At 45.7% G+C, this 27592-nt stretch overlaps 1 protein-coding gene across 1 annotated transcript; it reads left to right on the forward strand.

Moving 5' to 3' along the window:
• Window positions 1–27583, forward strand: CAPN2 (calpain 2). Its single transcript, XM_061991492.1, has 21 exons — window positions 1–237; window positions 1302–1371; window positions 9078–9196; window positions 9576–9709; window positions 10560–10728; window positions 12717–12800; window positions 14255–14340; window positions 15041–15115; window positions 15342–15502; window positions 15845–16014; window positions 17129–17140; window positions 18650–18861; window positions 20267–20303; window positions 21102–21167; window positions 21669–21726; window positions 22680–22744; window positions 23838–23906; window positions 24464–24542; window positions 25547–25663; window positions 26124–26182; window positions 26870–27583. The coding sequence occupies exons 1-21, from the start codon at window positions 1–3 to the stop codon at window positions 26891–26893; spliced, it is 2103 nt and encodes a 700-aa protein (XP_061847476.1). The 3' UTR covers window positions 26894–27583.
• Window positions 27584–27592: the final 9 nt, after the last annotated feature.

Consider the following 27592-nt stretch of genomic DNA (forward strand, 5'->3'; position numbering starts at 1 on the left):
ATGGCGGGGATGGCGGCGGCGGTGGCGCGGGAGCGGGCGGCGGTGGCCGGCGCGGGGCGGCACGAGCACGCCGTGCCCTACCTGGGCCAGGATTTCGGGGCGCTGCGGCAGGAGTGCCTGCAGGACGGGCGGCTCTTCCAGGACCCGTCTTTCCCCGCCGGCCCCGCCGCCCTCGGTTACCGAGAGCTGGGGCCCAGCTCCTACAAGACGCAGGGCATCGTCTGGCGCAGACCTACGGTAGGGCGGCAACGGCGGAGACGGGAGGGGAGGTGGTCCCAGGAGCATCGTTCCGCGGCACCACTGCGCCTTTTCACCCGAATCTTATTCCCCTCCCCCCTTCCCTTAAACTGAGGTTTGGATTTAATGCAGTGGCGGTTGTTCCTGTGCCGTTTGTTCTCCCCGTTCTCCCTCGCAGCACACCCGGAGGCCAGGCACTGGCAGCGAGTAAATCCCAGTGCAGACAGCCTGTGAGACTGTGGCCTTGGAGTGCCCGGGGAAGGTTGAGATTGGACATTAAGAAGAACTTTTTTTGAGAGGATTGTTAGACGCTGGAACAGGCTGCCGGGGGAGGTGGTGGACTCGCCATCCCTGGGGGTGTTTAAAAGACGCGTAGGTGAGGTGCTGAGGGACTTGGTTTAGCGGTGGGTTTGACAGTGTGAGGTTAGTGGTTAGACTTCATAATCTTAAAGATCTTTTCTAAGCAAAACAATTCCATGATTCCGTGTTCTTTTGCCCGGGGTGTGGGATGGCAGGGTAACATGCTGCATCTGGAAAACAAGCAGCAAAAAAGCCGTTTGCCTCTCGGTCCTGAATTCTGCGTGCACACTAACTGCTGGCTTTGGGTAGCGCTCAGGGTTGTCGCTTTGGATAACTCTTTCCTTTAGCAGAAGGATGAGGTGACCACGATGCAGAGATTTCCTTCATGAGCCCTCGCTCAGTCTGCGCCGCTGGCTACTGAAGCAGCCGTGTCTGGCCAAAGGAGCCATGGAGCCAGATGGACTCCAGGGTGACTAGGCATAGTCAGTGGCGGGGAGGTAATAGCATTTGTTTGCATGTGTGTAAAAATGCAGCAGATCTCCTGGCACACAGTGTAAAATGAGATGGCTGCCCACAAGCTTCGGTCACCAGCTCCCATTCTCACTGCGCTTAGTGTGTCTGGTGCCCACACTTGTTCCTGACCTGCTCCAGCTCTGTGGTGTTCGTCTGCTGTGGTCAACTGCTTGTTTAAATTTGCTGCCAGCGGGGCCCTGTTCCCTCCCTTACCTCTGGATATAGGTAACCGAGGCTTCTTTTGTTCACAGGAGCTGTGTTCCAGCCCCCAGTTCATAGCCAGTGGAGCCACTCGCACAGACATCTGCCAGGGTGCCTTAGGTAAGGTGGAGAGCTTGGTTTTCATGCTAGTGCTGCGCTGGGACACCACAGTTTATGCTAGGCTGTAACTCACTCTGTAAATACATCCTTTTGTGTCCTACTGGCTCCCTTCATGCCAAATCAGGTCTTTCTTGCCTTTCCTGGGCAGCTGCAGGTAGAGACTGTGTGTGTTTGGCCACTGAGCACAACCTTGCTGCCTTACCAAGCAGGGATGACACAGACTGGTTTACTGAGGGTTTATCTGATCAATTCTGGTTCTTTTCCTGTCCACACCCATGTGCCTGAGAGTAGCTTGACTAATTTCTGCCTTTAATAGTCTGCTTAGTAAAGCAGTTTGGGTTCATAGCAGCGTGTTTTCCTTCCCCAGTGGGAGAGAGCGCTGCCAAGGAGGAGGAACTCCTCGAAACCTGGAAAGATGCAATACAGAGAAAATAAATTATAAAGGATTCCCAGCTCTCAAGGAAAGCAAAACTTGGGTGTTTCAGGAGGGATGGGCCAGCCTGTGAGCCCTCTGCTTTTGCCATGGCTGTCATTAAATTTGTGCAATAGCAGCCTGGGGGTCAGCTGCTCGAGAGGAGCACCAGGAGCTGCAGGGAAGCCCTATGTGACAGTGGGAATCGAGTGGCTTAACATGACTATATGTGCGCAGACATCCTGGTCTGAAAGCCTCCTGCCCCTCCGAAGGAGTTTAGACAAATGCCTCCATGCCTCTGCTCCTAGAAGGCAGCATGGAGCCTGGGAAAGAGAACAGCTGTGGGCATCTGAGAGGCAATAAGCTGAGGTGGAAGCAGTGAGGTTCCCATTGATTCCATAACTGTAAGGGAGGGTGGTTGAGATGAGATGGTGCGGCTGGGGGAAAGCTCTCAGTGTAGGGAAACATGACTAATTCATGCTGTGTGTTGTACTTTTGCAGAGAGGTTGGCTTTTCATCTGCATAATATTAGCCATGTTGTGGCTTCTTAGTTTCTAGTCCCACTGCCGCTATTTGTGTTTTCACGTCCCAAAATATAACAGATAAGGAAGCTTCTTTCACGTGTTTTGTGTTTATATTTTCTTTCAGAAGTTATTCAGGTTGTTGCTTTAACAACTGGATGCAATTTGTGTAAAAAGCCTTAACTAAAAAATACTTAAATTGTGCATTTAGTTCTCCTCATGCCAAATATCATTTGTGATACATCGGTGAAGTCCTTAGAATGTCACCAGGTTCCTTCATGTGTTCTCGCTTTACCTGATGCAATGTCTCCCACCATGACTGCTTAACACTCATGCCAGACACCTGTGTTCCACCGTCCCACCCCTCTCCCTTTTAATTGTGAAATTTCACAGCTAAGGACTAGTTCAAGATAAAATAGCAGTTTATTGTCATACCATTTCAACAGCTGACATTTTGCATAGATGCCTCATTTCTGAAGGCACTTGGTTGCTTTCTGCCTTCTGCAGGCTTCCAGCTTTTCTATTCAGATGATGTGGCAGCAAGGACACGGTAATGAAATATTTGTAGCTTAATTTTTCAAGTTGTGGAGTTGCTTTTACTAATGCCAAACTGTGTTTTAAACTCATGAAAGAATTTGTTCTCTTAATGGTCTTTGGGCCAGTCAGATGTTCTCGTGAGGTTATACTCTACAGCCGAAGAATAAGAAATGACTCATAGTTTGTGCTATCTTCTGAAACAGTATTTGAAAAGGAGGTTTTTAGTGCTCTTGTTTATATTACTATTTTCACCATGACTAAGTACTGCTATGACTCGCCTTGTTATCCTCTTATGAATCTGGACAGGATTTTGGTATTGTGTGCCAATTTAGTGGTTGATTAAGAATTAGATGCTATTGATTTTTCCTCTGTATAGCCATTGAGTTAGTGAGAGCCTGTATTGAATCTCTTTTTCACACAATGAGGCTGGAAGATAGGCTCTACAAATGCTTTTTTTGGGTTGTTTGGGTTTTTTTTTTTTGCTACCTTCTCATCTGCCACCAGCATTTGGTACATTTGCTTAAGTTTCCACTTACTTGAACTTTCTGTGCTGAAACTGATGTTGCATCACATTTTAGGATATCACAAAGTTTGCACTGGACGATGTCAGGTGCTCTTGGAAACCTGTATTTTTTATTATGTTGTGCTTTTTTTCTGTTGGAAACTTTTGTAGTCTGTTTGTTCTCCAAAAGTCTTGATTAAAAAGCAATAGACCTGTGCCTGCATGGAGTTGCATTGCTGGTGCTCAGCCATTCACAACACTTGAGTACCAGAGGGAAAAATGAGGTGTCCAAAGCACATGCAACCATGGCTGCTGCAGCAGCAGGCTTCTGCACAGGGCAGCTATGGCCAAACAGCTCAGCTAATCAGCAGGGGTACAAATGTTCCTTTTAACTCCAGAGCCTTTGGTCGGTGAGCCAGATGCACCCTATTTGTTTCATTGTTTTTAACCTGGATCTAGGTGAACCTGCTTCTGCAGGGGGGTTGGACTAGATGATCTCTAAAGGTCCATTCCAACCCTACCATTCTATAATTCTATGCTATATAACACTACTGTGCATAGAAGGCATAGCTGATGGTCAACACAGAAAAGTTATGCTGTCACCGAGGCAGGAACTCATTCAGATCCCCAGACACCAAAGTTCTGCCCTTTGGGCTTTGGATTATCCTCTATTCCATTCTACAGCATTTTAGGAAAAAAACTTTTAAAGCAAGGTGCTTGGAGATAGTTTTGCAGTATCAGAGCTGAAGTAAATTATTTTATTTGGCTCAGAACAGCAAGACTTGGGATGTGGTGACTCATTGCAGCTGAGGGGAGGCACCAAAGCCACTGTGGAGAGGAAGCTTATTCACCCTTAACCTCCTTCTTTTGTCACCATGGTATCACAACACTGGAGCGTACACAGCACAGCATGTCTTGTGTGCTATTTAGACACAGGTGTCTTCTCCTTACATAAAAATGTGTGGAAAAATAGTGGTTTACATAGGGTGAATTTATTGGATTAGATGCATGGTTTTCCCACACTGGCTACCACTCTGAGTTGTCACAGCCTCATGTTTCTAACCAGAAAACTTCCTGGAGTCCCATGATATCAATATAAACACTTTCAGTAGCTGTTAATCTATGCTGCATGTGTTTTAAAATGACATGTCTGTGATTAGCTGAATGTGTATTTTTCCTTTGACCCCATACTGTTACATGGGCTATGCAGTGACTAGAGGAGCTGCCTTTTGCTTACAGCCCTCCAGGCACTTCATGGAGATGCTTTACTTGTCTTTGCTTTCCAGAATGACTAATTTTAAGCCCTTATGGCTATCTATGCATGCCTTGCCATTACATTTTTTGGTAACATTCTTGATTATAGCTGGAGATTAGGTAAATACAGAGCTGGATGTATAGAAATCAGAAGTTGATAGCAGCAAAAAAGGAAGCATGACAGGAAAAAAACAGTACTTCTTGTTAATATAAATATATTTGGATTCCCTTTTCTGATAGTCTTGTTCTGCCTATTGCATTGTGCATTTAGAAAAATTCTCCATGATTAACCTGGCCTTGCTAACACTCCTTTCAAATTCTTCATACAAGTAGCCTGTCTGTTAGCCTCCTCTTCGACTTTTCTTCTCTATCAAAGCAGTCACTGTTAAAAGCCTTACAAAAGTACCAGTTCTTATAGGAAAGACTATCTGGTAAAGACCCTGCCCAGGCTTACTTAGTGCAGGCTAAAACTCCAGGTATTATCACAAGATCTGTTCTCGTTTAGGCTTTGAAGTATCAGATCTACTTTCAGTGATGACTGTTCAGAAAGACAGAAATGATAACCTGACTGTTGAGCATTTTTGAATGTGAAAACCGAAGGATGGTGTCTCTCGCATATATGCTGCATCTGTCTTTTAACCTCAAGAAGAGCTCACCCGGAGTCGTCCGAGTTGAGATCTATGTTTGTCTGACTCTAAATTCTCCTTAGAAACCAGTATAAAGTTCAATAGGGAGATTTTACAATAAAGACTAGAGTTTCTTTCTCTTCATGTCTGCCTTGAAGGGACGGATAGAAAGTAATGGAAATTCTTTACAAACTCTGCTTATGGGCTTAAAATTCTTTGTGAGGGAGTTTCTCCTCCTTGAACTTCAGTGCTGCTTATTTATGGGGCAAATCTGACTCAAAGATGTATTATATAGCATTAAAAGGTGTGTGTGCTGCCTCGGCAGCTTCATGACCAAGGGTGCCTGAGCTACTGTTGTTAAGTTGTTCATGTATTCTTCTTGTGCTGCTCTCTGCCTGCCCAGTAGCTGCCTTGTTTATGGAATAGAAATGCTAGTATTTTTTGGGAGAGTGATGGGACAGTTGCTCTGTGAGCCAGACTTGTTACTAATTTAAATTAGCATGATATTTTTTTCTGAAGGCAGTAACACCAATGTCAAATGCTCGGGGGAGGTTGCCTGGTCGAGTAAGGCTCTGCACTGTGAACTCTGGTTTGTGCTGCAGGTTGAGCAATAGGGAGAACAAACACCTCCACAGCTGACTGTGAACAAGGGGCGTAGGACGTGCCTTGAGCTTCCACCCACTCGACAGAGCACGCACAAAAATGTCTTCAGCTCTGCCTGCAGCTTTCTTGTAGAGGTCAAGAGCTGTATGGCTGTGCTTTAGGACCAGCACAACAATGCTAAGCAAGCTGGGTTCCTCTCTTTCTGGGTTTATCTAATTTAGTCTGAATGAGGGCATGGATCTCCATAACCACAGGAAAGCATCCTAGTAGTCTAGGTATGCATAATTGTACTGGCTCCAGTCCAGCTAGTGTAGGTCTGAGATGCTAGAGGCTTGCTTTGCCTCCAAGTTGTGAGTGTCTCTCTGTAAAAGCCTTGCAGGGTGTGGGATGTGTGCCAGGGATGTATGCCAGGGTGGTTCTGCTGCTCAGACAAGCATCTGTCTGCAGGTTATCAGTTATTTGGCCTCTGTGCTGAGTTGAGACCAGTTAATCTCTCAGTCTGTGTATTTCTGACTTGCCTCATGCTTATTCCCAATGTTCAGAATGCTTTCAGATTGCTGTGTGTTAGAGGTTAAAAGTGTCACTAAGGCTTGCCAACTTTGCCCAGGTGTAAATGATTGTTCCTGCTGGAGCAGGAGCACAGTGGTGAGAGTGAAGATCCCTGCTCTTTTTCTTTTAGGAATTTTCTAGTCTTAAACACCTAGTGGCCCCTTGGTGCTAGAGGAGGAATATTGGTGGAGGGAGGCCAAAGGTTATCTACCCATGTGCAGTGCTGGATTGTTGAAGGAGAGTGCTCAGCTCTCCTGCAGTATGTGCTGGTCCAATGCACATGTCTGCATATATCTATCCCCTTCTCCCCCAGTGTCTTTGACATACAGTATTTCTATTGCCACCTATATAACAACCCACTCTTGACCAAAGAGAGTCCGGTCAGAAACTGTGGCCTCCTTCAACTCAGTAAGGAAACACAAAGACTTTTTTGTCGGGATTAATTAATTGACTTGATGTCTGATGAGTGCAAGTGGGAGAAAAGTTGAGGAAGGAATAGAGACAATATGATATTAATTCAGAGGTAGTATGGTATTAATTCAGCCTAACCTCACAAGAGCCCTGGTCATAGTGCTAGGTCTATTCTCTAGCAGGGAGTTGAAGAACTCCAGCTTTTGTTCAGAAACTAGAAATGGATCTCTGGGCAGTCTCTCCCAAGTGATTGCCATGTTGTCAGATTTGTTTGAAGCCATCTTTGGTCAAAAAAAACCCAAAGGAAAAAACACAAAAATAAGTTTGTGTGGGCAGGCTGTGTCGGGGAGAGCACAGATCTAAGCTGAACTGAAGTCTTGTTGTTGCCTTTTGACCAAAGGGTTTGCTTGCAGAGCCCGTTACCATCTTCCTCTGTAATGAGAATTGCTGTGAAGGGTAACTACTAAAGCACTCACATAGCTGGGGGACAGAGAATCGTACTGTTAATTCTACATTAGCCCATCTTAAAAATGTCTCTTGGTATCTTCTGACCCCAGTCTCTTTCCCAGCAAGCACATCTGGCCTCAGCACTACAAAGGAGGCTGTAAGAAGAGTTGCATTTTGCAGGGTGAGATGGATGTGCTGTCACAGAGGAGGCAGGGGAACGTCCTCTTTGCTTCATAATCTGTCACAGAAGAATGTCAAGGTGACTTTGCTGATTGAAAAACTGTGGCATGACAATTTCCCCATTGCAGTACAAGCAGCCAGAGGCAGGGCTGAACAGAAAGTTTTATGTTTGCCTCTTCCCCTCTAAGTTATGAAATATTAAAAGCATCTCAGATTTTGAAATTATTCTGCAATTTCACATCTTCCACCTTCCTTGAGTTGCCAAAAGGGCCATGGGACAAACAAATGTTATTGATAGAGCTGCTGCTGGGGATCAGCTGGGAAAAGCGATGAGCAGCCTGGAGGGGGTTGCAGGTTGCCTGCATTCCTCCTAATGCCATCTGAGTGGTGAAGGATTTGGGCCCGAGAGTGGCCCTCAAGAGCTGCTTTAAATTTAACTCTCCCCGTGACTTTTCTCTTGTTTGATTGCTGCCTTCTCACCTGTGAGCTTTTAATCCTTTTCCTGTAGGAGTTGTCTGGATAGAGCTGTCTGGGTGGAGCACTGACTTGCTTGCCTCTGACTTGCTTGCAGCTGGTTCACATTTCTTGGCCCTGCAATCCCACACATGCTGCAGGACCGTTTTATGGGATCTGATGCTTAATACCATCTTTCTTGGGTTCACAAAGCAAGGCAAGAGCAGATCTGGTAGTAACAACAAGGAGTTTTGTATTGGGCTGTCAGTCAGGGAATCATCTGCGTCTTTCAGTCTCTAACCACTTTGCTAATGGGCTGCAGGAGGCTGAGCAGAAAGGTAACCACTCTGTTAAAGTAATACTGTTTTCTGAAAATAATTAGAAAAAACAGAGGTAATGTTCATGTAGTTGTGGTCTCCTCCTTCTTCTGCATGGCAGCAGATGGTGTGGGAAAATATTATCCAGACAACCTGGGCCTGGGGGCTGTGGTGGTACAGGCTTGGTGTATGTTGGCTCTGTCTCAGGAAGGGTGAAGAGGTGTGTGGGACTAAGGAACAGTGCCTGCCTTCAGACCTTTCCTGACTCTCTGGTGACTAGTGCCAGAGAGGAGATGTGGCACTAAACAGAGAGGCTCCAGCAAGAGCCTCCAGACATTTATAAGGTGAAAGGAGCTCCTATTTGGTAGGAGGCTGGCAGGAGACCTTAAAGGTCTATTGCCATCTCTAGGATAGGTCTCTGTGTGGTGAGTCAGCAGGGACTTATTAAATATGGAGGAGGGAAGGGAAAGCAGCCTGTGCTTGAGAAAACACTGGCCTTTTGAGGAGAAACTGCACTCGTGAGTACCTGCATGTGCTCCCAGGTCCCGCTTCGCAACCTGTAGACATTCAATGGAATATTAAGTTTTCTTTCAGATAGTCCCAGTGTGGGTGATAACAGTGTTGGTACATCATAAAAAGCTTCCTTTTACCTTTTTTGTTGTTATTTTGTTTTGTTTCTTTAGTCTTGAAGAAGTACAACACTTGTCTGGAAATGGTGGGTATTTGTGTAAATACATTTGATCTGCCTTAGAGGTGAAGTGATGAGAGGGATAATCTCATCAGAGCTGAAGTGATTATTTGTTACACTACCTAATCCCTGTGCACTAAAAAAACCTAGACTTTTGATTAATGAATAATGCCTTTTTCTTTTTTTTTTCCTCTTTGTTATCACAGGGGACTGTTGGCTCTTGGCTGCTATTGCCTCTCTTACCCTGAATGAAGAAATTCTGGCCCGTGTTGTTCCCAAAGACCAGAGCTTTCAGGATAAATATGCAGGAATTTTCCACTTCCAGGTAGGTGGAAAACAGCCTCTCCCTCAGTGCTGTTGGCCAGGAGCCAGTGTGGCTGGCTGGGTCTGTGCATGTGGTGTTTCCCTGAACACTTTGAGGAGTGTGAAAGAGTCAGGCAGAAAAATGGACTCATCCAAGAAGGGGTGTGGTGGGGGGGTGGAGGTGGTAGAAGGAAGAACCACTAACCACAGAGCTGGCAGTAGGAGCTTCCTCCATCAGCAGGTCTAGCTGAGGATCCGCATCGCTGAACAAGGTGGGTGAAGCTGGCCATGAGAGTGTAGCTTGTTTTTACTCTAGGACATCAATGTCAGCAGATAAAACATCCTGGTGACCTGAGTGCACAGCATGAGGTGATGATGAGGTGTTTGTGGTGTCTTTCCAGTTCTGGCAGTACGGGGAGTGGGTGGACGTCGTGGTGGATGACAGGCTGCCCACCAAGAACGGAGAGCTGCTCTTTGTGCACTCGGCAGAGGGCAGCGAGTTCTGGAGCGCGCTGCTGGAGAAGGCCTACGCCAAGTGAGTCAAGGCTTTCATTCCACTCCAGTCCCCCAGTGCCTCTACCTTCCCATGGATACCATGCATTTAAAACGTCAGCCCAATCGTCAGCCTCTACAACTTCCAGGCTGTCCCACATTGCTTTAGTAAAGCTTCGCTGACAGGTGCTTAAGACAAATAGCCATTGTTGCCAGCCCAAGAAAATGGGCCCTCACATCTCATAGCAAGGGCGTTCCCAGAGTGCTGTCTGCTGTCACCAGGGTATGGGAAGCTCCTTTTCATGTGCTCTAAGTACCTGTGAGGACTTGCAGCTGCAGTGCTTCAGCATCCAAAACACACCAGTCCATATGCCCAGGTCTCTTTCAAGGTGAAGATACTGAAATCCGAGTTTCCATGTTGGGGATGATCAGGGAGGATTTCTGCCATCTTACAATACTATTTTCAGTTGACTTACCTACATTAGCTCAATTTCTGAAGGTGAAAATCAGACACACAGTTTTTAAAGGGATCAAAAGACTGGGCAGAACTAGACGGGCAAATTGTTGGGTCTTGACTTTTTTTTTTTAGTATTATTTTCTCTTCAAATAGGATTTGTGATTTTGATCATTGATATGACTGAACCTGCAACCTGTATACATGAGTGTGTAAGATTTTATGCTGGATTCTCCAGAGATCTAAGAAGCAAAACTGAATGGGAAGTGTGTTCATAGCTGCTGTGGTTCTGTTGAGAGCAGAAGTGCTGCAACATCTGACACAACTGAGTGTCCCCGCCCAAGAGAGTAGGAGAATAGGAAACCTGATGGTTATTTGTGAGAGAAGAGGGAAAAAGGAAGCCTGATGGTTGTGTGTATGTGTGTCCCCTTTCATGCAGGTTGAATGGATCTTATGAGTCTCTTTCTGGTGGCACCACCACTGAAGGCTTCGAGGACTTCACTGGTGGAATTGCGGAATGGTATGAGCTGCAGAAGGCACCACCCAACCTCTTCAAAATCATCCAGAAGGCGCTTCAGAAAGGCTCTCTCCTTGGCTGCTCCATTGATGTGAGTTAGCAGGTTATTGCTGGGTGCTTGGCTCTTGCTGTGCGTGCAGCTATCTGGGGGATGGACCCGTGCTCCATCCACAGGAGGTGCACAAAGGGTGCTGGTCCTCTCTGCCTGGGGTTCTCTGCTCTACCCTATGCCTGGAGAATTTGACCTGAGAGTGTGACACAGCTGCATGCTCTTCTTGGGGATTTATAAATGAGAACAGGTTGAAATGTACACTTTGTTAGTTCATGTGTAAATATTCATTGCTCTCCTTGGGTTTTTTTCTTCAAGACCTAGAGTTTTTGCTGTTTTGTGTGTTCATGGTAACAAATAACACAGGGAAGTTGTTAGGAGTCCCTGTCTACATCTTTGCTCTTAAGAAAGCCCATAGATTGGTAGCAGGTTGGTACAGATTGAGTGAGTTTGGACAGAAAGGTGCTGCTAATGGCTTCTGCAGTCAGATGCTCGGAGGTGGCAACCTCCGTCCTTGCCGTAACCTATTTGTCTCACACCTTGTACCAAAACACTCCCAAAAAATCTGGAGTTTTCTTAAAGCAGGGAGGCACAGACAGTTGGTGGGCTTTTAAAAGGCTTTATCATAAAACATGTCACCAGAAACTGAACCTACACCAGAAGGGAAGGAGAAGTTTCAGCCCTGCCTGCAAGGATTCAGCATTGCTTTTAGCCCACTGAAGTGAGTCTTAAGTATTGTTATTCTGATAATCACCCTGCCACTGAAGATTACATCTTAGTTATGTCTAAAGGGAAGGTAAACTGTTTAGAAGAGCTCCCTTCATAATACAAACTCCAGTATTTCCTCCCATTTTTTAAGTTTAAATCAGAATCACAGGAGAAGGAAACTCCACAGCAGGAAAAGTACTTGGTTAAAGCCAGTGTGTGACTTTGCAGCACTTTCAAGGGCTGTTTTACTTGTTTGTGTTTAGATAAGATTTAACATCTGAATTTTTGCCCCAGAATGATAAAAAATTCTTGTCAGGGGGTGGGAGGAAGTATAGTCCTGTTTTGGTAAGTGTTGACACTTTCTATGTTGTAAAGTAATTATTAGTGAGTTTAGTCTTTGAAAAAACCCTATGAAGTCTTTCACTCTGTCTGAGACATAGGGACACAGAAGTTAAGCATTGCATGGAGAGTGCTGTGTGGGCAGTAATAGGGCATGAGCTGACAGCAGGAATCCTGCCTACTTGATCCACCCTCTCTTCTTTTTTTGAGCTTCAGATATGGTTGTTTAAAGATCACATGCTTTCTGACATGGTAAAAAGGCAAAGACAAACATACATTTCATAGAGGTTTAAGCATCTTTAGAGCAAGATGTCAGCAGTCCCTTTCTAGCAAGTAGTGGCTTTTCTGTGCGGTGTTTATAGACTGGACTGCCCAGTGTTGTAATGGCCATGACAAAGTGAGAGGGTGATAGACCTTCAGGTATGAATGGCATCCAATGTGCAGCCTTTTTTTTCCCCTTGCTCTCCTGCCTAGCAGGTTCTAGGGAGGTTATCCTGGGAAAAGGAAGGGGAGCCTCCCATCCTGCTATGGAGCTAAAGGCTCATGTTTTGACCTCAAAGCAAAACATTGGGGTTTGCTGGACCCTGGTAATGCCTGGGCAGCCTCAGGCCAGTTACCCACTCTGTTCCTCCTGGTCTCTTGAGAGCATGGGGTTCATTGTGTGTAACCCTTTTGTACACTGTTTCAGGATGTGTGAGCAACGATGCACTGCACCAAGTATTTCAGAGCAAGGAGGGAGCTTTGCTGCAGTGCACCCCATGCCACAAACGTGGGTCTTGGGCGCTCTGGTGTTGCCACAGGTGCCACCTTCCTCTCTCCCTGCTCTGTCACACCACTTCCTGTCATTGCCTCTGTGCAACAGCTGAACCACCCCTGCAGCCTCCCAGCAAGGTCTCAAAGCTCCACTGGAGTGGGAAGCTTTGCCTCACTGGATTCCCTGCCACCCAGGCAACCACTCTCACCAACCTTCTTTGCTCCTCCAGATCACCAGCGCGGCAGAGACAGAGGCAGTCACTTCCCAGAAGCTGGTGAAGGGACACGCGTACTCAGTCACCGGGGCAGAGGAGGTGAGTGCACCAAATGCAGCTTCAGTGTTGCAAATTCTCCAGCCTCAGGCGCTTTGCAGGTTTGGCATCCCTTCTTTCTGAAAAAATACAGCGTTATTTGATGTGTTTTGGATTAAACACAAACTTGACTTCTGGACTAAAAGACCTCTTTTTTTCCTGTAAGCATCGCTGTTATGCCATGGGAGGCCCTATGCAGAGGACACACTACCCTCTACTGGTAACTGGACCCCTCAGCACCTTTCTGCCTAGCAGTCAGCCCCATACCTTAAACGTGCTGCAAGACGTGTGAGGGACAGTGTGCTGAGCAAAACAAATACGTTACTGTACTTTAAATGCCTGCTGAGCAGCACCTTTCAGCAGGACACTGTGTTGGAATGCCAGCTCCTGTCCAGGAGGACATGACTGGTTAAGGTAACACCAGTGAAAACAAAGGAAGCAGATCTTGGCATCCTTCCACTTGTGTAGTGGATTTGCATTTACTTCCCAGATAATTGTCTCTGAAACAGGAAGGCGAAGTGTAGGGAGCTGCTGACACTGCACTAGGCAGACGCTGCTGATGGTCAGGTTTATGTGTTTGCACTTGGCCTTACTCTCACAGCAAATGCAGCAAGGATGGTATTTGATTGTAGCTCCCAAACAGGTGTGATTTAGCTGAGATTTTGCTTTGGAGATACGTGCAGGGTTTGTAAGAATAGTTCATCTTGGGCACTGGAGCATCGTTGCAGCACTCTGTGCTGCTGCTGCTCTGTGTACTTTTCTTGCCTTGGGGCTCTACAGATGTACCAGCTCCTTCCTCACAGTGGTGCTGTGTGTTGCCCATAAATACTGAGCATTCCCACTGAGACTTGTGCAGCTTTGCCAGACTTGGCCTGGCCTGGCTTGGCCTCTGTGTATGCAGAGATCAACAGATAACAAGCCAGGGCCTTGGTGCAGTGTGAGGATGGGCTGGTGCTCCTGCACTGCAGGGCCTTCATGTGGTCAAAGGGGTTGTGGCCAAACCGAGTATCCCATCTCAACAGGTTCATCTTACATGGAGGGAGGGGAGAAAAGGATGAAAAGGCAGTTTATACAGAGGTGACAACTGTAGAGAAATACCCACTTGTATTTGCTTTGTGGCAGTCCCATAGCAGCTTTATGTTCCCTTGGCTTGAAATCCTATCAGGGCTAATATTTTTAGTCTCACAAAACAGACATTTTGGTTATTGTGAGCTTTGATTTGTGCATGCTATAAACCTTCTCTGGACAAGCCTGAGTACGTGGAGCTCATTCAAAATCATTTTGACTTCATGGCTTTTGAGCCAGATGAGACTGTGTTTATGTATATACACTTTAGTGTTTGCATTACACTGAAATACTTACTCTGTCATGCACTTTAATTCCTCTGGAAAAGGTGAAAGGGAGCACATTTCTGAGTCACTGGGTAAGTCTCTATACACTTCTGATCGCATCATCAGGTGAGCTTCCGAGGAACAGTACAGAAGCTGATCAGAATCCGAAATCCCTGGGGGGAAGTGGAGTGGACTGGCAAATGGAACGACAAGTGAGTCTATGGCTTCTGTATTGTCCCATGGGCTTTTACAGTGGGGGTATGATCCTGTTTCTGCTGTCACCTGTCTTCTCCCAGCCTCAAATTCCTCCCTAAGTTGCATCTGGACGGGATGTTTACTCTGAGCTGTTTGAAAGAAGCTTCCCACTGCTATCATCTGCCACGTAGTTGTTACAGCATGCAGTGCCCTTCATGCAAGCACCTACCTTTGTGTAAGATGCAGTCATTTTGTTGGTGGTTCCTGCAAGCCTCTCTGAGGTTTCTGCTTGTTTAACAGCCTGGGTTCAGTGGTGAGCTACTGAAAACTTTCTTTCTGAAAGGGCTTTAAAAATCCATTTCTGTTTTTAGCGGTGGAAGGTGGAGCTTTACTTACTTCTGTGGCTGGGCAGTGTTTGTTCTGGGCCTTTGGTTTTCTAAAAGAAAGCTCTGTCTCCACCAAGGCTTTAGCACTTTTTGCAAATAAAATTGTTTCTGATCCTTACCTTGGATATTTAAGAAGGGAGGTATCAAATATCCCAGGTCCTTATACTTTAGTTCTTCTGTGGTTTGAGAGCCCTGGAGCTGCTATCAGATAAATATTGAGGAGTATTGCAATTGTGTGGAGAGGTAAGAAAGTAAAATCATTGTGCCAGACCAGCTGCGTTAGGATTTAACCTTTTCTGTACCCTATAGTTGATGTGGGGTTGTCTTTCAGCTGCCCAAGCTGGAATGGTGTTGACCCTGAGGTGCGGGAGCGGCTGACCAGGAGGCATGAAGACGGGGAGTTTTGGTAAGTGGCACTGGGTTTCCATTCAAGCTGAAGGGGATGTCTTCTTCTCTGGTTTTGGGGTTTTTTTCCAACACAAAGTAACCTCTCCCACTGCGTTCTCCAAGATGAATGAGCAAATTCATCCCAAATCGTAGTGCTAAATGGCAGTGGGAGAGAGGGAGGATAGGAACAAGTGGTGGTATAGACCATGCAAAGGGGACATTCCCTGTGGCATTGCCTCCCACAGGATGTCCTTCAATGACTTCTTGAGACATTACTCCCGCCTGGAGATCTGCAACCTGACCCCAGACACCCTGACAAGTGACAAGTACAAGAAGTGGAGCCTGCAGAAGCTGGATGGGAACTGGAGGCGAGGAGCCACTGCAGGGGGCTGCAGGAATTACCCAAGTAAGTGCTACCTCATAGTTACTCCTGTGATGGAGAAACCCTTCATGTTCACTACATATTCTTTCTCTGAATGCTGCTTCTGGGAGCTGGTTTGGGGTAGAGGAAGAGGATGTGCCTGAGATATCCAGGATTGACATCTGAAAAGTACAGGTGTTTGGGAAGTGTGACTCCCTGGTGAGGGTCTAGTTGTGGTTGTAAAGGTTGGGAAGGGGAGTGTTAGTTATTTCCTTCTCACAGTTGATTTTGGAAGTTGTAGCTGCACCTGTCCTAGCTGACAGGTATATATCAGCACAGTTGCTTTCAAAGAAGCCTCTGAGCAGTTTGCATAAATCTGTTTCCCAGACACTTTCTGGACGAATCCACAGTATTTAATCAAGCTGGAGGAAGAAGATGAGGATCCCGATGATCCTGAGAGGGGCTGTACTTTCCTCATTGGCCTGATTCAGAAGCACCGGCGGAGGCAGAGGAAGATGGGAGAGGACATGCATACCATCGGCTTTGCAATTTATGAGGCAAGTAAGGCAGTACAGGTGCCTGGGAGGAAAAGGAAAATTCACTCTATAATTGAGGTAGTGCAATTCTCAGACTGAGCTTTCTACCAAAACTCAGCTGCTTGAGCTGGACACCAGCGACAGCGAGGAAAAGTCCATTTAGATGTTTAGAAAATTACCCTCCATCAAAACAGTGGTCAGGGACAGGTACCCAAAGAGATGGTGAAATCTGCATTCCTGGAGATGTTCAAACCTAGACTGCACAAGGTCCCGAGTAACCTCATCTAACTTTGATATTGGCTTTGCTTTGAGTAGTGGATTGGATGAGATGGCCCAGAGAGGCTGCTTCTACCTATAATACTCTGTGCCTCCCATAATATTCTGTGCCTCTAAATGGAAAAGCATAAAAAGTATTTAAAAACCAAAAATTCAAAGTGCAGAAATCCAGTCTGACCTTCCCTTATTAGGCTGTGGTGAAAAGTGACAGAGAGAGCAGCCATGGTAGGGATATGACTGTAGCTGGGTGGGACAGCTGCACTAGCTTGAGGAGGGTGGAACTGGCCACAGAACCAACCAAAACACCTGTAAAACTACTTCTGCCAAGTGAAGAGTCAAACTTGTGTCTGTAGAAACTCCTCAAGCAAGGGAAAGCTTGTCAAAGAATCTGGTCTTTGTAGGCAAATAAAGTTGAAAGCAAAGCTAGGTCCCCTGAATCTGTAGGGAAACAGAACACCGCATCGTTCTTTTGCTCAGCCACTGCCTCCTCTCCAGGTGTTGGAGAGGTCAGGCAGTGAAAGAGAAGGTGGAAAGAAGTAGAGAAACTGTGTCTACAAAAAAATATGAGAGTGGGCCACAGGGTAGAGAGTCAGCAGGAAAGCATGACCAGCCTGGTTGCATCTGTGCCAGGCTGTGCCCACACTGCCCTGGCTGAGCATCACCTGCCCTCAGGATGGAACTGGGAGCTGAGCCAGCAGCCAGAGTTAGCTGAGGTGGGCTCAGCATTCACCTTCTCCCTCAACCTAAGTCTGTCTTTTTGAAGAGTGTGGATACATGTACCCAACAGCAAACAGTGAAAAATAGCAGGCCTGGAGCTGCCATTGAACAAGCAAGTAACTCCCTCCTTTTCTCCTTGCAGGTGCCTCCTGAGGTATGTAGCGTGCATTGGTGGTCAAGGTGCAGAGTTGGGGCTAAATGGCTTGTGGGAAGAAACAATTCAGAAGATCCTCCTTCACTGCAGGACAATATCAGCCGTGCAGAGTTTAAAGGCCATTTATTCTGGAAGGGGCCTTTAGCCCATGTTGTGTTTTCAGAGCATCTTGAGTTGGGATAAGAGCTCTCTGTACTTCAGAAACTCACCAAAACTGCTCTTCCATGGGTCTTCTCCTAGCTCAGACCTACACCATTTTCCCTGGAGCACAGATGCTTTTCCTTAGGTTTGCACAGAGTTCATTTGATATGCAACTAATGTTCCAAGGAGATGTTTCTTTTCATTTCCCTAAGCACAGTCTTTATTGGTTTCCTACTAGAATCTGTTCCTACCTGCAGCTAACTAATAGCGTGCCCCAGGGATCAGAATGGGGTTGCAATGCGGTGATCCCTATGCAATAGGAGGCAGAGCTGCAGATGCCTCTGAGCTGTTGCTCCTCAGAGGAAGGAGTAAGATTGGCCAGAATGCTCAGGTAACCTCACCAGGGGCCTGCCATATCTGCAAGGGTTCCCACAAAGTAGCCAGGGCACTCCCTCCTCCCAAGGTTATGCTCAAACCAGCTGCTGTTATGTAAAACATGGTTTCACCAGGAAAGGAAGAGGTGCTGCTGCCAGTTAATTAACTTTCTTATGCACCTTTTGAACCCCTTACAGTTCTCCTGTCAGCTGCTCAGCTTTCACCCTAGTTGTCCAAAAACCTCATTTCCATGAAAAAAGAGACTCTAGCTACAGTCCCATGACTTTTCTCTTCCCCAAAAGGTAGAAATTTTATCTCCCATTGTGGCAGCAGGTCTGACACAGAGTGAGGGTGGGCCACAGGGTAGAAGATCAGCAGGACCTTCTTGTGTTCTAAAAAATCTGGGAGGATGGAAAGGGGGAGGTTTCTGAACCATACACATTCCTGATGATGGCTTCGAGGGCTGAGCTGGCCTACTTGTAAAGCCACACATAGAAGAGTTTGTTCTGGAAGATGTTACACTCTAAATACGCTTTTAGAATGTGTAACCTTTACTCTTAGAGGCCTCCATGAGTGGGCTCTGCCTTAAGGGCAGCCTGAGCTCAGAGGCAGAGCTGAGCTGCAGGCCCCTGGTGGCACCAGCCCTGGGGACCAGAGGGACATGGGCCATCAGCCATCTCACTTGAAAGAAAAATAGTTGGTGGAAGAGTTTGCCAAATGCTTTCACATACTGTTTGTCATCTGTAAAATGTAAGCATGACCTGAAACCTGAACGATTTATTGAGATAGTCTCTGAAATAAGTTTGCAGCCTCAGCGCAGAAGTATCATGGTACAAGGCACCTACCCCCTTTCTCTTCTCTCAGTTGTGTTGAACAGAGGTGTTTCTTTTTCAGTACACAACTAATCATTGTACCTGTTGTATTTTTAATTTGTTAATACAAATTCATGCAAACTATGGGGTTTTTTCTCTCTCTTTCTTTGCTCTTCTTAAGTTTTCTGGCCAGACAAATGTTCACCTGAGCAAAAACTTTTTCCTGACCAACAAAGCCAGAGAAAAATCAAACACCTTTATCAACCTCCGAGAAGTTCTGAACCGGTTCAAGCTCCCTGCAGGGGAATACATCATTGTGCCCTCCACCTTTGAACCCAACAAGAATGGGGATTTCTGTCTGCGAGTTTTCTCGGAAAAAAACGCCGACTCCACGTATGTAGCTGTTGCTGAACCAGGCAGGGTGTGCATAGGGCTGATGTCTTCTCCCTCTCACTGGTGTGGAAGGATGGAGCAGCCTAGGGCTGCTTCTGCCCCATCAGAGTCCTGCAGAGAGCAGGAAGGGGGGATGCAGAGTCACTCTGCACAGAGAGTGTTGCAGCAGCTCTCATTTGTTCCCAGTTTCCTCATGTGCAATTGAGGAAAGTTTGAGTAAGCTTGGCAGGAAGGAATGGTGGAAAAAAATACTATTAATAATAATAATAATTAGTTATATTATGCTTTGTTATTGTTGTTATTTCCAGTCCTCCCTGAGCAGATGTTTTAGTTTGTTGATCTGTAAGCAGCTGGTTGCCACAACACAGGTTGGTCTGTGGAGAGGAGAAAGCCCCAGGGAGCAGCAGGCTGGGCTCTCCTCTTGGGAAACAGAAATATGTGTGGTTTGCACTGTCTGGGGACACACTAATCACACCTTTCACAGAATCACAGAATGGCAGGGGTTGGAAGGGACCTTTAAATATCATCTAGTCTAACCCCCTGCCAAAGCAGGTCAACCTAGATCAGGTCACACAGGAACATGTCCAGGTGGGTTTTGAAAACCTCCAGAGAAGGAGACTCCACACCCTCCCTGGGCAGCCTGGGCCAGGGCTCCCTCACCTGAACAGCAAAGGTGTTTCTCCTCATTGAGATCAGGCTGGGAAAAAGTTCAAGATACTTGCTCAAGTGAGTGATACCTTTGCTAAAACTGAGTTTTAACGGAGATAGCTCAAACTACACCATTAGCCGTGAAGCCATGAAAAAATTTACCTCATCTTAAAGAACAACTGGGCTAAGGAGTGTGGGGTCTTTTGCACTGAGTTCCCTAACTCAAAGCAAGGAAAAGACTTTCTACTGTCATACAGCCTTGTGTGCTTCTGTAGCAGGGAGAACTGGGACATGTGAAGCTTTTGGTGGGCCCTTAGCAGTGCTTAGGCACTGTCTGTAGGTACAGTGCTCCCACAGCAGCTGGAGGACAGTGTGAAGCACTTCTCCACTCTGGCACACCTGAATGATTTCAAGACTGTCACTTTGTGTTGTTTTGAAGGGGGGAAAAAGGAACAAACAAACAAACCAGACAACTGGTTAGATAAAGTTTGATTTGCACCTAAGAGCCTGGCCCTGTCTGTGGTTCTGCAAGACATTTCATAGCTTGTAACATGTTTGGAAACTCTTGTTGCCATAGCTGGCAAAGTGTTGCTTTCCCTGCTGATATCCAGTGCCTGTGGCTGATTCATCCAGTAACTTGTGAACACTCATTGTTATTCCTATAATTTAAAGAATGTCTCTATAATTGAAACTTGAAGGAAGGGCATCAGAAAAGTGTCTTGGTTTGGTTTTAGTATTGGTTTCTTTCTCTTTCTAGGGTTATAGATGACGAAACTGAGGCAAATTTTGAAGAGGTATGTCTTAACTGTTTTAAATGGAAATACTCTTGTTGTAAATAAGTGGGGTTGGAGGGCCTGTTCCCTGTGCAGGGCAGCATTTTACTGTAAGTGTTATCATCAGAAGTGTTGTCCCACTTTGGAAACAGATCTTTCAATATCCATAGTTAAATGTCCAACGAATGGAAAGAGCACAAGTAACAACCCAAACATGGATTGTCCTTTATCCACAGTGATGAACTTGGGCTTCCCAGGTAGAGGGGTTCAAATACTCTGCAGAGGTAACAGGAGTCATGGGAAATTTCCTTTGATTTCTAGGAATCCAGGACTGCAGCCCTTTAGCCATAGGGGTGTGTTTGCGTGGTGAAGATGTTTCTGTGAATAAGTAGTGGCTCACCGTGCATCTGCATCTCTCTGTGATTCCTGCCCTGCCTCCCCTCAGACTGAGAGCTTAGTTTTGCTTTGTTTTCTTTAAATGAAAACAGCTAGTCCAACAGTATTGGCCACAGCAGCAACAGTGAAGTTCAGAATTTGGTAGTGACTTTTTAAAAGTAATATAAAGATTCTTTTTTTCAAGCTTTATAAATTTTTTTGGTAGTAAAAACCACTGCAAAAGTTCTTAATTTCTGCAGTGTTTGCTGCACTAGCATTTTGAGGTGCCCCTGAAAATAAAACTGATTAAAATTGAAGTGAAAGCATCTTGTACCATCAACTTTTGCCATTTAAGTTGTGTTTTACTAGGGGTAAGGAAATGCATTAAGTCTTCCTCAGGCTGACAAGTTCCTCCTTTCCGTCTTGTCTGTTTCTCTCTTCTAGACTGAAATTAGTGAAGATGACATCGAACCCAGCTTCAAAAAGCTTTTTGGACAGCTAGCAGGAAGTGTGAGTGTTTTTCTGTTAGTATCTTACCCACTCACCCATGTTACCATTTAGTGATGGAGTTTATTTCTTGTGCTGAGTCAGATCTCAAGCATGTGCATAATTGTGCAAAAAAACCTGTGTAGTTACCTGTCTGCTTACACAGCAGATTTGTGAGCACTCCCAGCGAACAGTCTTTGCACTGCAGGCTCAACTTTGGTCTCTGCACATCCCTAATTCTGTCCTTTGGGCAACGAATTTGGCACAGGCACATGGGTCCATCTGGGAGAGGATGAGGGCTGGGCCCTGCCTGCCTGAGAGCTCAGGCAGACCCCACAGCCCATGTGCCTGGGATCTGGTGGTCTCCTGGGAGTGGGGAGAGCTTACCTACCACTTGTGTTTCTATCCAAGGGAAACAAACTCCAAGGGATATTTACACTCAGCTGACTCACCCAAAGGGGTCAGAAGCTGCTTAGAGGATGGTGTCTGCACAGTATAAAAAACTTGTTCTCCTCTCTTCCACAGGATGGGGAGATCTCCGCCTTCGAACTGCGCAATATCTTGAATAAAGTCCTGGCCAAACGTACGTACCTTCCTCTGCCTGCAGCTTCAGGTGGCCACCAGCAAGTTCCCAGTGTGGCTATGAGGGCTCAGAGGGCACCACTGACCCCCTGAGGCAAAGTCAGAGCCTTGGGCTCTGTCCCAGGCCCGCGGCTCAGTGCACCACACAGCCACGTGCCCTGCTTCTTCAGGTGCTGTGCATACAGGGCTTACGCTTCAGCAGGGCACACACACCAGTGCCTTTGATCCCAGCATGTGCTACTGGGAATTGGCTGCCAGGAAGATGGGTGCATTTGATTAGTGCTTGATAATAATCAAGATGAGGTATTGCTGCTGTGTTAGTATTGAATCACTCAGCATTCAGACTGTAGCCCAGCCAAGGGTCTGAGGCATCCCTGAGGAGGGGGAGAAGCTGTGAAACTGTGGCTGGCTTTTTCTGTGAAGTGATTTGGAGCTTGAGTCTGCATTGTTTTCCTTTGCATTAAACAGTGCTCAAGAAGTAAGTGCTTGGAGAAACAAGCATCTCTCTAATTTCCAAAGTAAAACCTTATCCACGTAGCCAGAGCCATGTTGTGTGTCTGTGTGCACCAGCCAGTTAGCAATGGTGTATCGCTGCTTACCAAGCTTGATGTTCTTCCCTTGTGTGAAGCTACTGCCGCTGACCTCCATAGGTCAGCTAGAGTCCACGTTGTCCACTGAAGTCCACCCTTGTCTTTACAGTCAGACAGTAAGGGCAGGAAAGCTTCTGTAGCACACCTACAAACTAGACTAACCAGGCTGCTTGCTCGGGAAAGCACCACAGCTAACTCGCTCTACGCCCCTTCCTTCTTCACCTGCAAAGGAAGCCACCAATGACAGGGAAGCAAATAAGGGCTGACGTGTATTGCAGTGGTTACAGAGCTCATGAGCTACATAGGAGGGTGCTGTGGTACATGGCATGGCATGATGATCCTGTCTTTTGCTCTTTCTTTACAGGCCAAGATATTAAATCTGATGGCTTTAGTATTGAGACATGTAAAATAATGGTTGACCTGTTAGATGTATCCTTTAAAGCTGTTCCTAGGTGATATTCATCTGCCTGTGCTCAAGTAGGTGACCTCCCTTTGCAGTGGTGGGTCCCTACTGATGTAATTATGGCTCCTGAGGTGGAGAAAATGATTTTACCCTGGTTCCCTTGAAAATAGTATGGGCTGCCATCTGTTTACATCTGACCGTGGCACATGCATTCTTCCAGGCATTAGGGAAAATCCATTCTCAGAGAGGACAAACTGCTTTCAAGTGTTCTCAGCTCTTGCATGTTCTGGTTGAGCTGAGGACAAAGTGGTTTTAGTGCTGGAAAAAGGCACCTAACTCTCAGCCCACTGTGGATAGCTTTGGCTATATAGTTTGAACATGCACCTCTGGCTACACTTCACTGCTCTCTTAACTTGCCTAGTGTTGGCAAGGGCATTGTAAAGCCATGAGGACTTAGCAAATAGAACATGAGGGGAAGACATTCCAGAAGCAGAGTATGCTGGATTTTAGGAGCTCTTACTCCTAAGAATATGGGCAAAAGCGTAGGATGAAGGGTCAAGTCTAAGAATAGTTGTGTTCATCTTCTCTGTGCAGTGGGAGTTGAATTGCAGAGTTAGAAAAAGGGAAAATTACACATGCAGCAGTCCATAGGAACTCTTTGGCACTTCTGGGGAGCAATGCCATACCCAGGTTCTTTTGTTAGCTGTTTATACAAGAACTTAAGCTCTCCAAATAGCAGGCTTGGTTGTGGCTTTTCCTGTTTATCATCCAGAGTTAGGACTCATGCTCCTGTAACTGCAGGTGTTGAACCCACAACGCAGAACAGAATGGCATCTTCTCAGTGGTTTTATCCATGTATTGAAAAAATAGAAAGCTGCCAAAGGAGGAGCAGAAGGAGATTGTGACCTGATCATGGTTTAAAAGATTCAATCATGTTGTTGATTTAGAAAGGCATCTTGGACAAGAATTGTGTGTACAACAGGATGAGTCCTTCAGAGACGACTTGCATCACTTACTAATTGCAGTTTTAAGTCACAACTGCCTAGATAAGTAAGCCCAGCACAGGGAGGAGAAACCCCTTTTCTTTCCCTTCAGAGAGATTCCCTTAACTCAAAGAAGAATGATGGCAGTGGTAAACTTGGACTGAAGGAGTTCTACACCCTCTGGACAAAGATTCAGAAATACCAGGTAAGATGCAACCTCTGTTGGGAGAACATGCAGTCAGATGTAGAGATAACTGTAGGCTGCTTTGCTTCACACATGTCCAAAGCAGGAGCTTCTGCTTCAGCTCACAATGTATTTGTGTCCTTGGTCCCCTAGATTTTGTCCCTCAGGGCCCAGGGGTGTGATAGCTTCAGCCTTATGTGAAGGACTGAACGAGGGGCTACTTCTCGTAGCCCCTCTCTGGGAGGGGTTTTTGGTTTAACTCTCCTCCAGATATGTTTAGCTTGCCCATTTAACACTGAGTTTGGTGGCAGCTGTGCTGCTGTGGTAAGGATAGTGCTATTTTGCACAGGCCTTCAAGCAGTTCTCTGGAGTCTTGATCTGCTCTGGTGCTGCATTGGAGCAACTTAACTTTCTAAAGCTGCTTTTCGATCAACTCAGAGACAAGTACCCACTCCTTCAGACCAACATTGCAGATGCTCCTGAGTAACGTGCAGGCTGCAGTTCCAAGTTTAAGACAAAAGCCAGAACACACTCTGAATTACTTGCCAAGTTCTGACTTTGGCTTTTGTGTTCTACAGAAAATTTACAGGGAGATTGATGTGGATCGATCCGGTACCATGAATTCATATGAGATGAGGAGAGCGCTGGAAACAGCAGGTATTTATCCTGGTCTGTCTCTTTCTAGGATTACATCAGTTTCAAGCTGGGTTGCTAGATGCTCACCGGTCTTCTGTGTATCCCTTGTAAGATGAAAGATCCCACCTTCCCAGGTCTGAAAGGCCTCAATTTAATCTAGATACTCGGCTTGGACTCTTGGCTCTGTGTAGTAGCGTCCTGCCACGTAGACATGCTAAAAGTATCTCAATGGAGTGGCCAGATTTTGGAGAAGCAAAAGTAACTGCAGTAATCTGGGTTTTGTGACAGCATATTCTTGTCTGTCAATGAGTCTCTCTGGGTATATGTGGGTTGGGCATAAGCCAGTAAAACTGGGATACGGTTGTGACTCAGGGAATGGAAGTGGCTTGACCAAGAGGTGATTGCTCACAAGAGCATTACAAGAAGAGTCAGTTTGCTACTGCAACTACTGCAAACCAAATCTGATTTACAGGGCTGAGTGAGTGGGGGGTAGCACGGAGCCACACAATCCCAAGTTAACTTCCTGATCTTGTGGAGCCTCCTTAACGTCTGTGTTTGGCCTCTCTGGAGCTTTCCCCTCCTGTCACCACTTAAGATGAGACAGCATTGCTTTTTTTGCACCAAAGTTTAGATACTCTTTGAAAACAGAGACCCATTTGCCCACAGAAAGTCACTGCTTCATCTTAGGTCTCAGCTGGCTGAGTCTGGCAGCCACCTTGTCACCCAGGGAAGGACTAGGAGATGGAATAAGTAGCTGTCCCCCCTGGGAAACAGGCGTACAGGTGCAGGAGCACACACAGCAGGAAAAGCACTTGTGACTTAAGTCACAGCTCTAAATCACTCCCAAGTACAGAAGGGGTTGTTGAGAGTTTCAAAAATGGGATAAATACTTTTAAAATTAGAATTTAACCAAAAGTTGCTAATTGAATTTCTGGCAGTGTGCAAGGTTAGGGATTTTTTTGTTGTTGATTGGAGCTTCTTGCACTTTCTTCTTCCTCTTTAAATCCTTGACACTGTACTTTTAGGGTTCAAATTGAATGGCCAGTTACATCAAGTCATTGTGGCTCGTTTTGCCGATGAGGACCTCATCATTGACTTTGACAACTTTGTCCGCTGTTTGATTCGTCTGGAAACCTTGTTCAGTGAGTACACACAATAACCAGACCAGCTCTGTTGCTCTGTGTTTTTGAGGCCAGGATAATTTATTCAGAAAACTTCATGCTGGAACCAAGGGAACTTCAAAGCAGAGCTGTCAATTTGGCAACCCATCTCCCCCTAGATCTACGACTCCGCCAGACTGCTGTACAGTCAGTCTTCCATGCAAGCAACTGATGACTGAAAACCAAAAATCAATCTGAACCCTTAGAAAATTGACAAATAATGTTAACATTGCATCCTGAACCACTAAAAGTGTTCAGCCTTGTTTTTGCACACCAGCATGTGATGACTTTACAATGGCCTTTTCTAGTTTGGGGTGTAGACCATTGACGTGAAGTTTAGAACCTGGGCCTAAATTCCTTTTTGATCCTGAAGCACAAGTAAGGGGAAGGTTCTCTAATTCTTTCTTACATTCATTCTCATTTGTCATCTCCATTACCACAGAAATGTTTAGAAAGCTGGACACCGAGAAAACGGGAACAATAGAACTGAATCTCATTAATGTAAGTTTCTTTAGCTCTAAAACATTTAGGGGGGGCGGGTTCTTGGGGAGCGGGGAGGGAAAGGAAGGGTTTAACAGTAGAGACAGTCCTGCTCTCTTTTGACTGATTGTGGCTGGTTATAAATACTCACACAGTGTGGGGTTGATGTAGCAAACTGTGTTTATAAGCAAACTCTTAAGAAAGGTGACCCTTTTCCACAAGGTACCTACATTGTATTGTAACAGGCCAGGTTACTTGAACCCGATGCCACTTATCGCTTACTGGCAGGAATTTTGGCTGCTGTGTGCACAGTGCAGGCTGCTTCTCTGCCTTTTCTGTCAACAAAAGGGGAAAAGGGAGGTACAATAATGACTCATGGTATCAACACTGTCTGCTTCTTTTTGCACCACATGTGCATCACAGGAGTAAGTTAGGAACAAACCATCCTCATACACATGTGCAACTTCCTTATTATCCAAACATAACTTATTTCTGGATCTATATGAGGAATGGGCAAATAATCCTCAAACTCTTCTGACTTGAAATTCATATTTCATTTAAGCCATTCAGGAAAGATCCTAAAATTACTTCTGTAACAACAGGCTTTCTTCCTCATACTAGAAAGGGGAAGATGCATATTTGGTACAGGTATTTTTACTAAACTTAACCTTGGGCTGTTTTCCTCTCTCTCTCTCTTTCTCCTTGTAGTGGCTGTGCTTTACTGTCATTTGAGCCACTCGTGTCAGCTCAAGAGACCTCAAAAAAAGAGCAAAATCAGGTGAAGATAATCAAAGACACAAGTATTACCCCAACGTGAATGTGCCTTAACCTACGCATGGCAAGTTTTGCACAGTTATAAGAAAGTGTTCAACAGAAGAATCTGCCACCTCATTTTCATGGGTTTGACAGTCTTTATCTGTTACTATATATCCTCTGTACAAAAGCTTTAATTTAGTATAAGCCCTCAGTGCAACTTTTGAAGGTGCTGCTTGGCTAATATCTTTGTATTTAAAGTGTTTTACATGCCTTGGAGAAGGAAAAAAGCTCATTAGACCTCAACAGTCTTGTTTGGCAAGTGCTTTCTGAATAACTCCACTGTATCCTGCATATCTGAAGGTAGAAAAGGGATGGGGTTGTATCTCTCCGAATACAGGTGTTTAGGTAAGATGTGTGTCCCTGTATGCTTTCTGTCAAGCCCCAGCCTTATGCTGGTTAAGTATCAGTTGAAAAATTCAAGGTGCAAGTACATGTTTGACCAAACTGAAGAACAAGTCTTTCCCTCCTGGCCCTTGATGTGCCTGTGGCAGGAGGCTGATGGCAGACAGACTGTTCCAAGAGAAAACCTCTGGGCTCAGGTAGAATCTAAATTTCCTGTATTGTATTACAAAAGAAGACAAATAAAATGAAGTATTCAAGTAAAAACATTAGAAA

Source organism: Colius striatus, chromosome 2, assembly GCF_028858725.1.
Source record: "Colius striatus isolate bColStr4 chromosome 2, bColStr4.1.hap1, whole genome shotgun sequence".
NCBI classification, from domain to species: Eukaryota; Metazoa; Chordata; class Aves; order Coliiformes; family Coliidae; genus Colius; species Colius striatus.

Excerpts from the sequence above, each read along its gene's own strand:
- CAPN2 (XM_061991492.1), top strand. The coding sequence starts at position 1 with ATGGCGGGGATGGCGGCGGCGGTGGCGCGGGAGCGGGCGGCGGTGGCC. Across the intron at positions 15,503-15,844 it reads GGGCTGCAGGAATTACCCAA|ACACTTTCTGGACGAATCCA; the intron begins GTAAGTGCTACC and ends TCTGTTTCCCAG. Across the intron at positions 25,664-26,123 it reads TCGTCTGGAAACCTTGTTCA|AAATGTTTAGAAAGCTGGAC; the intron begins GTGAGTACACAC and ends CCATTACCACAG.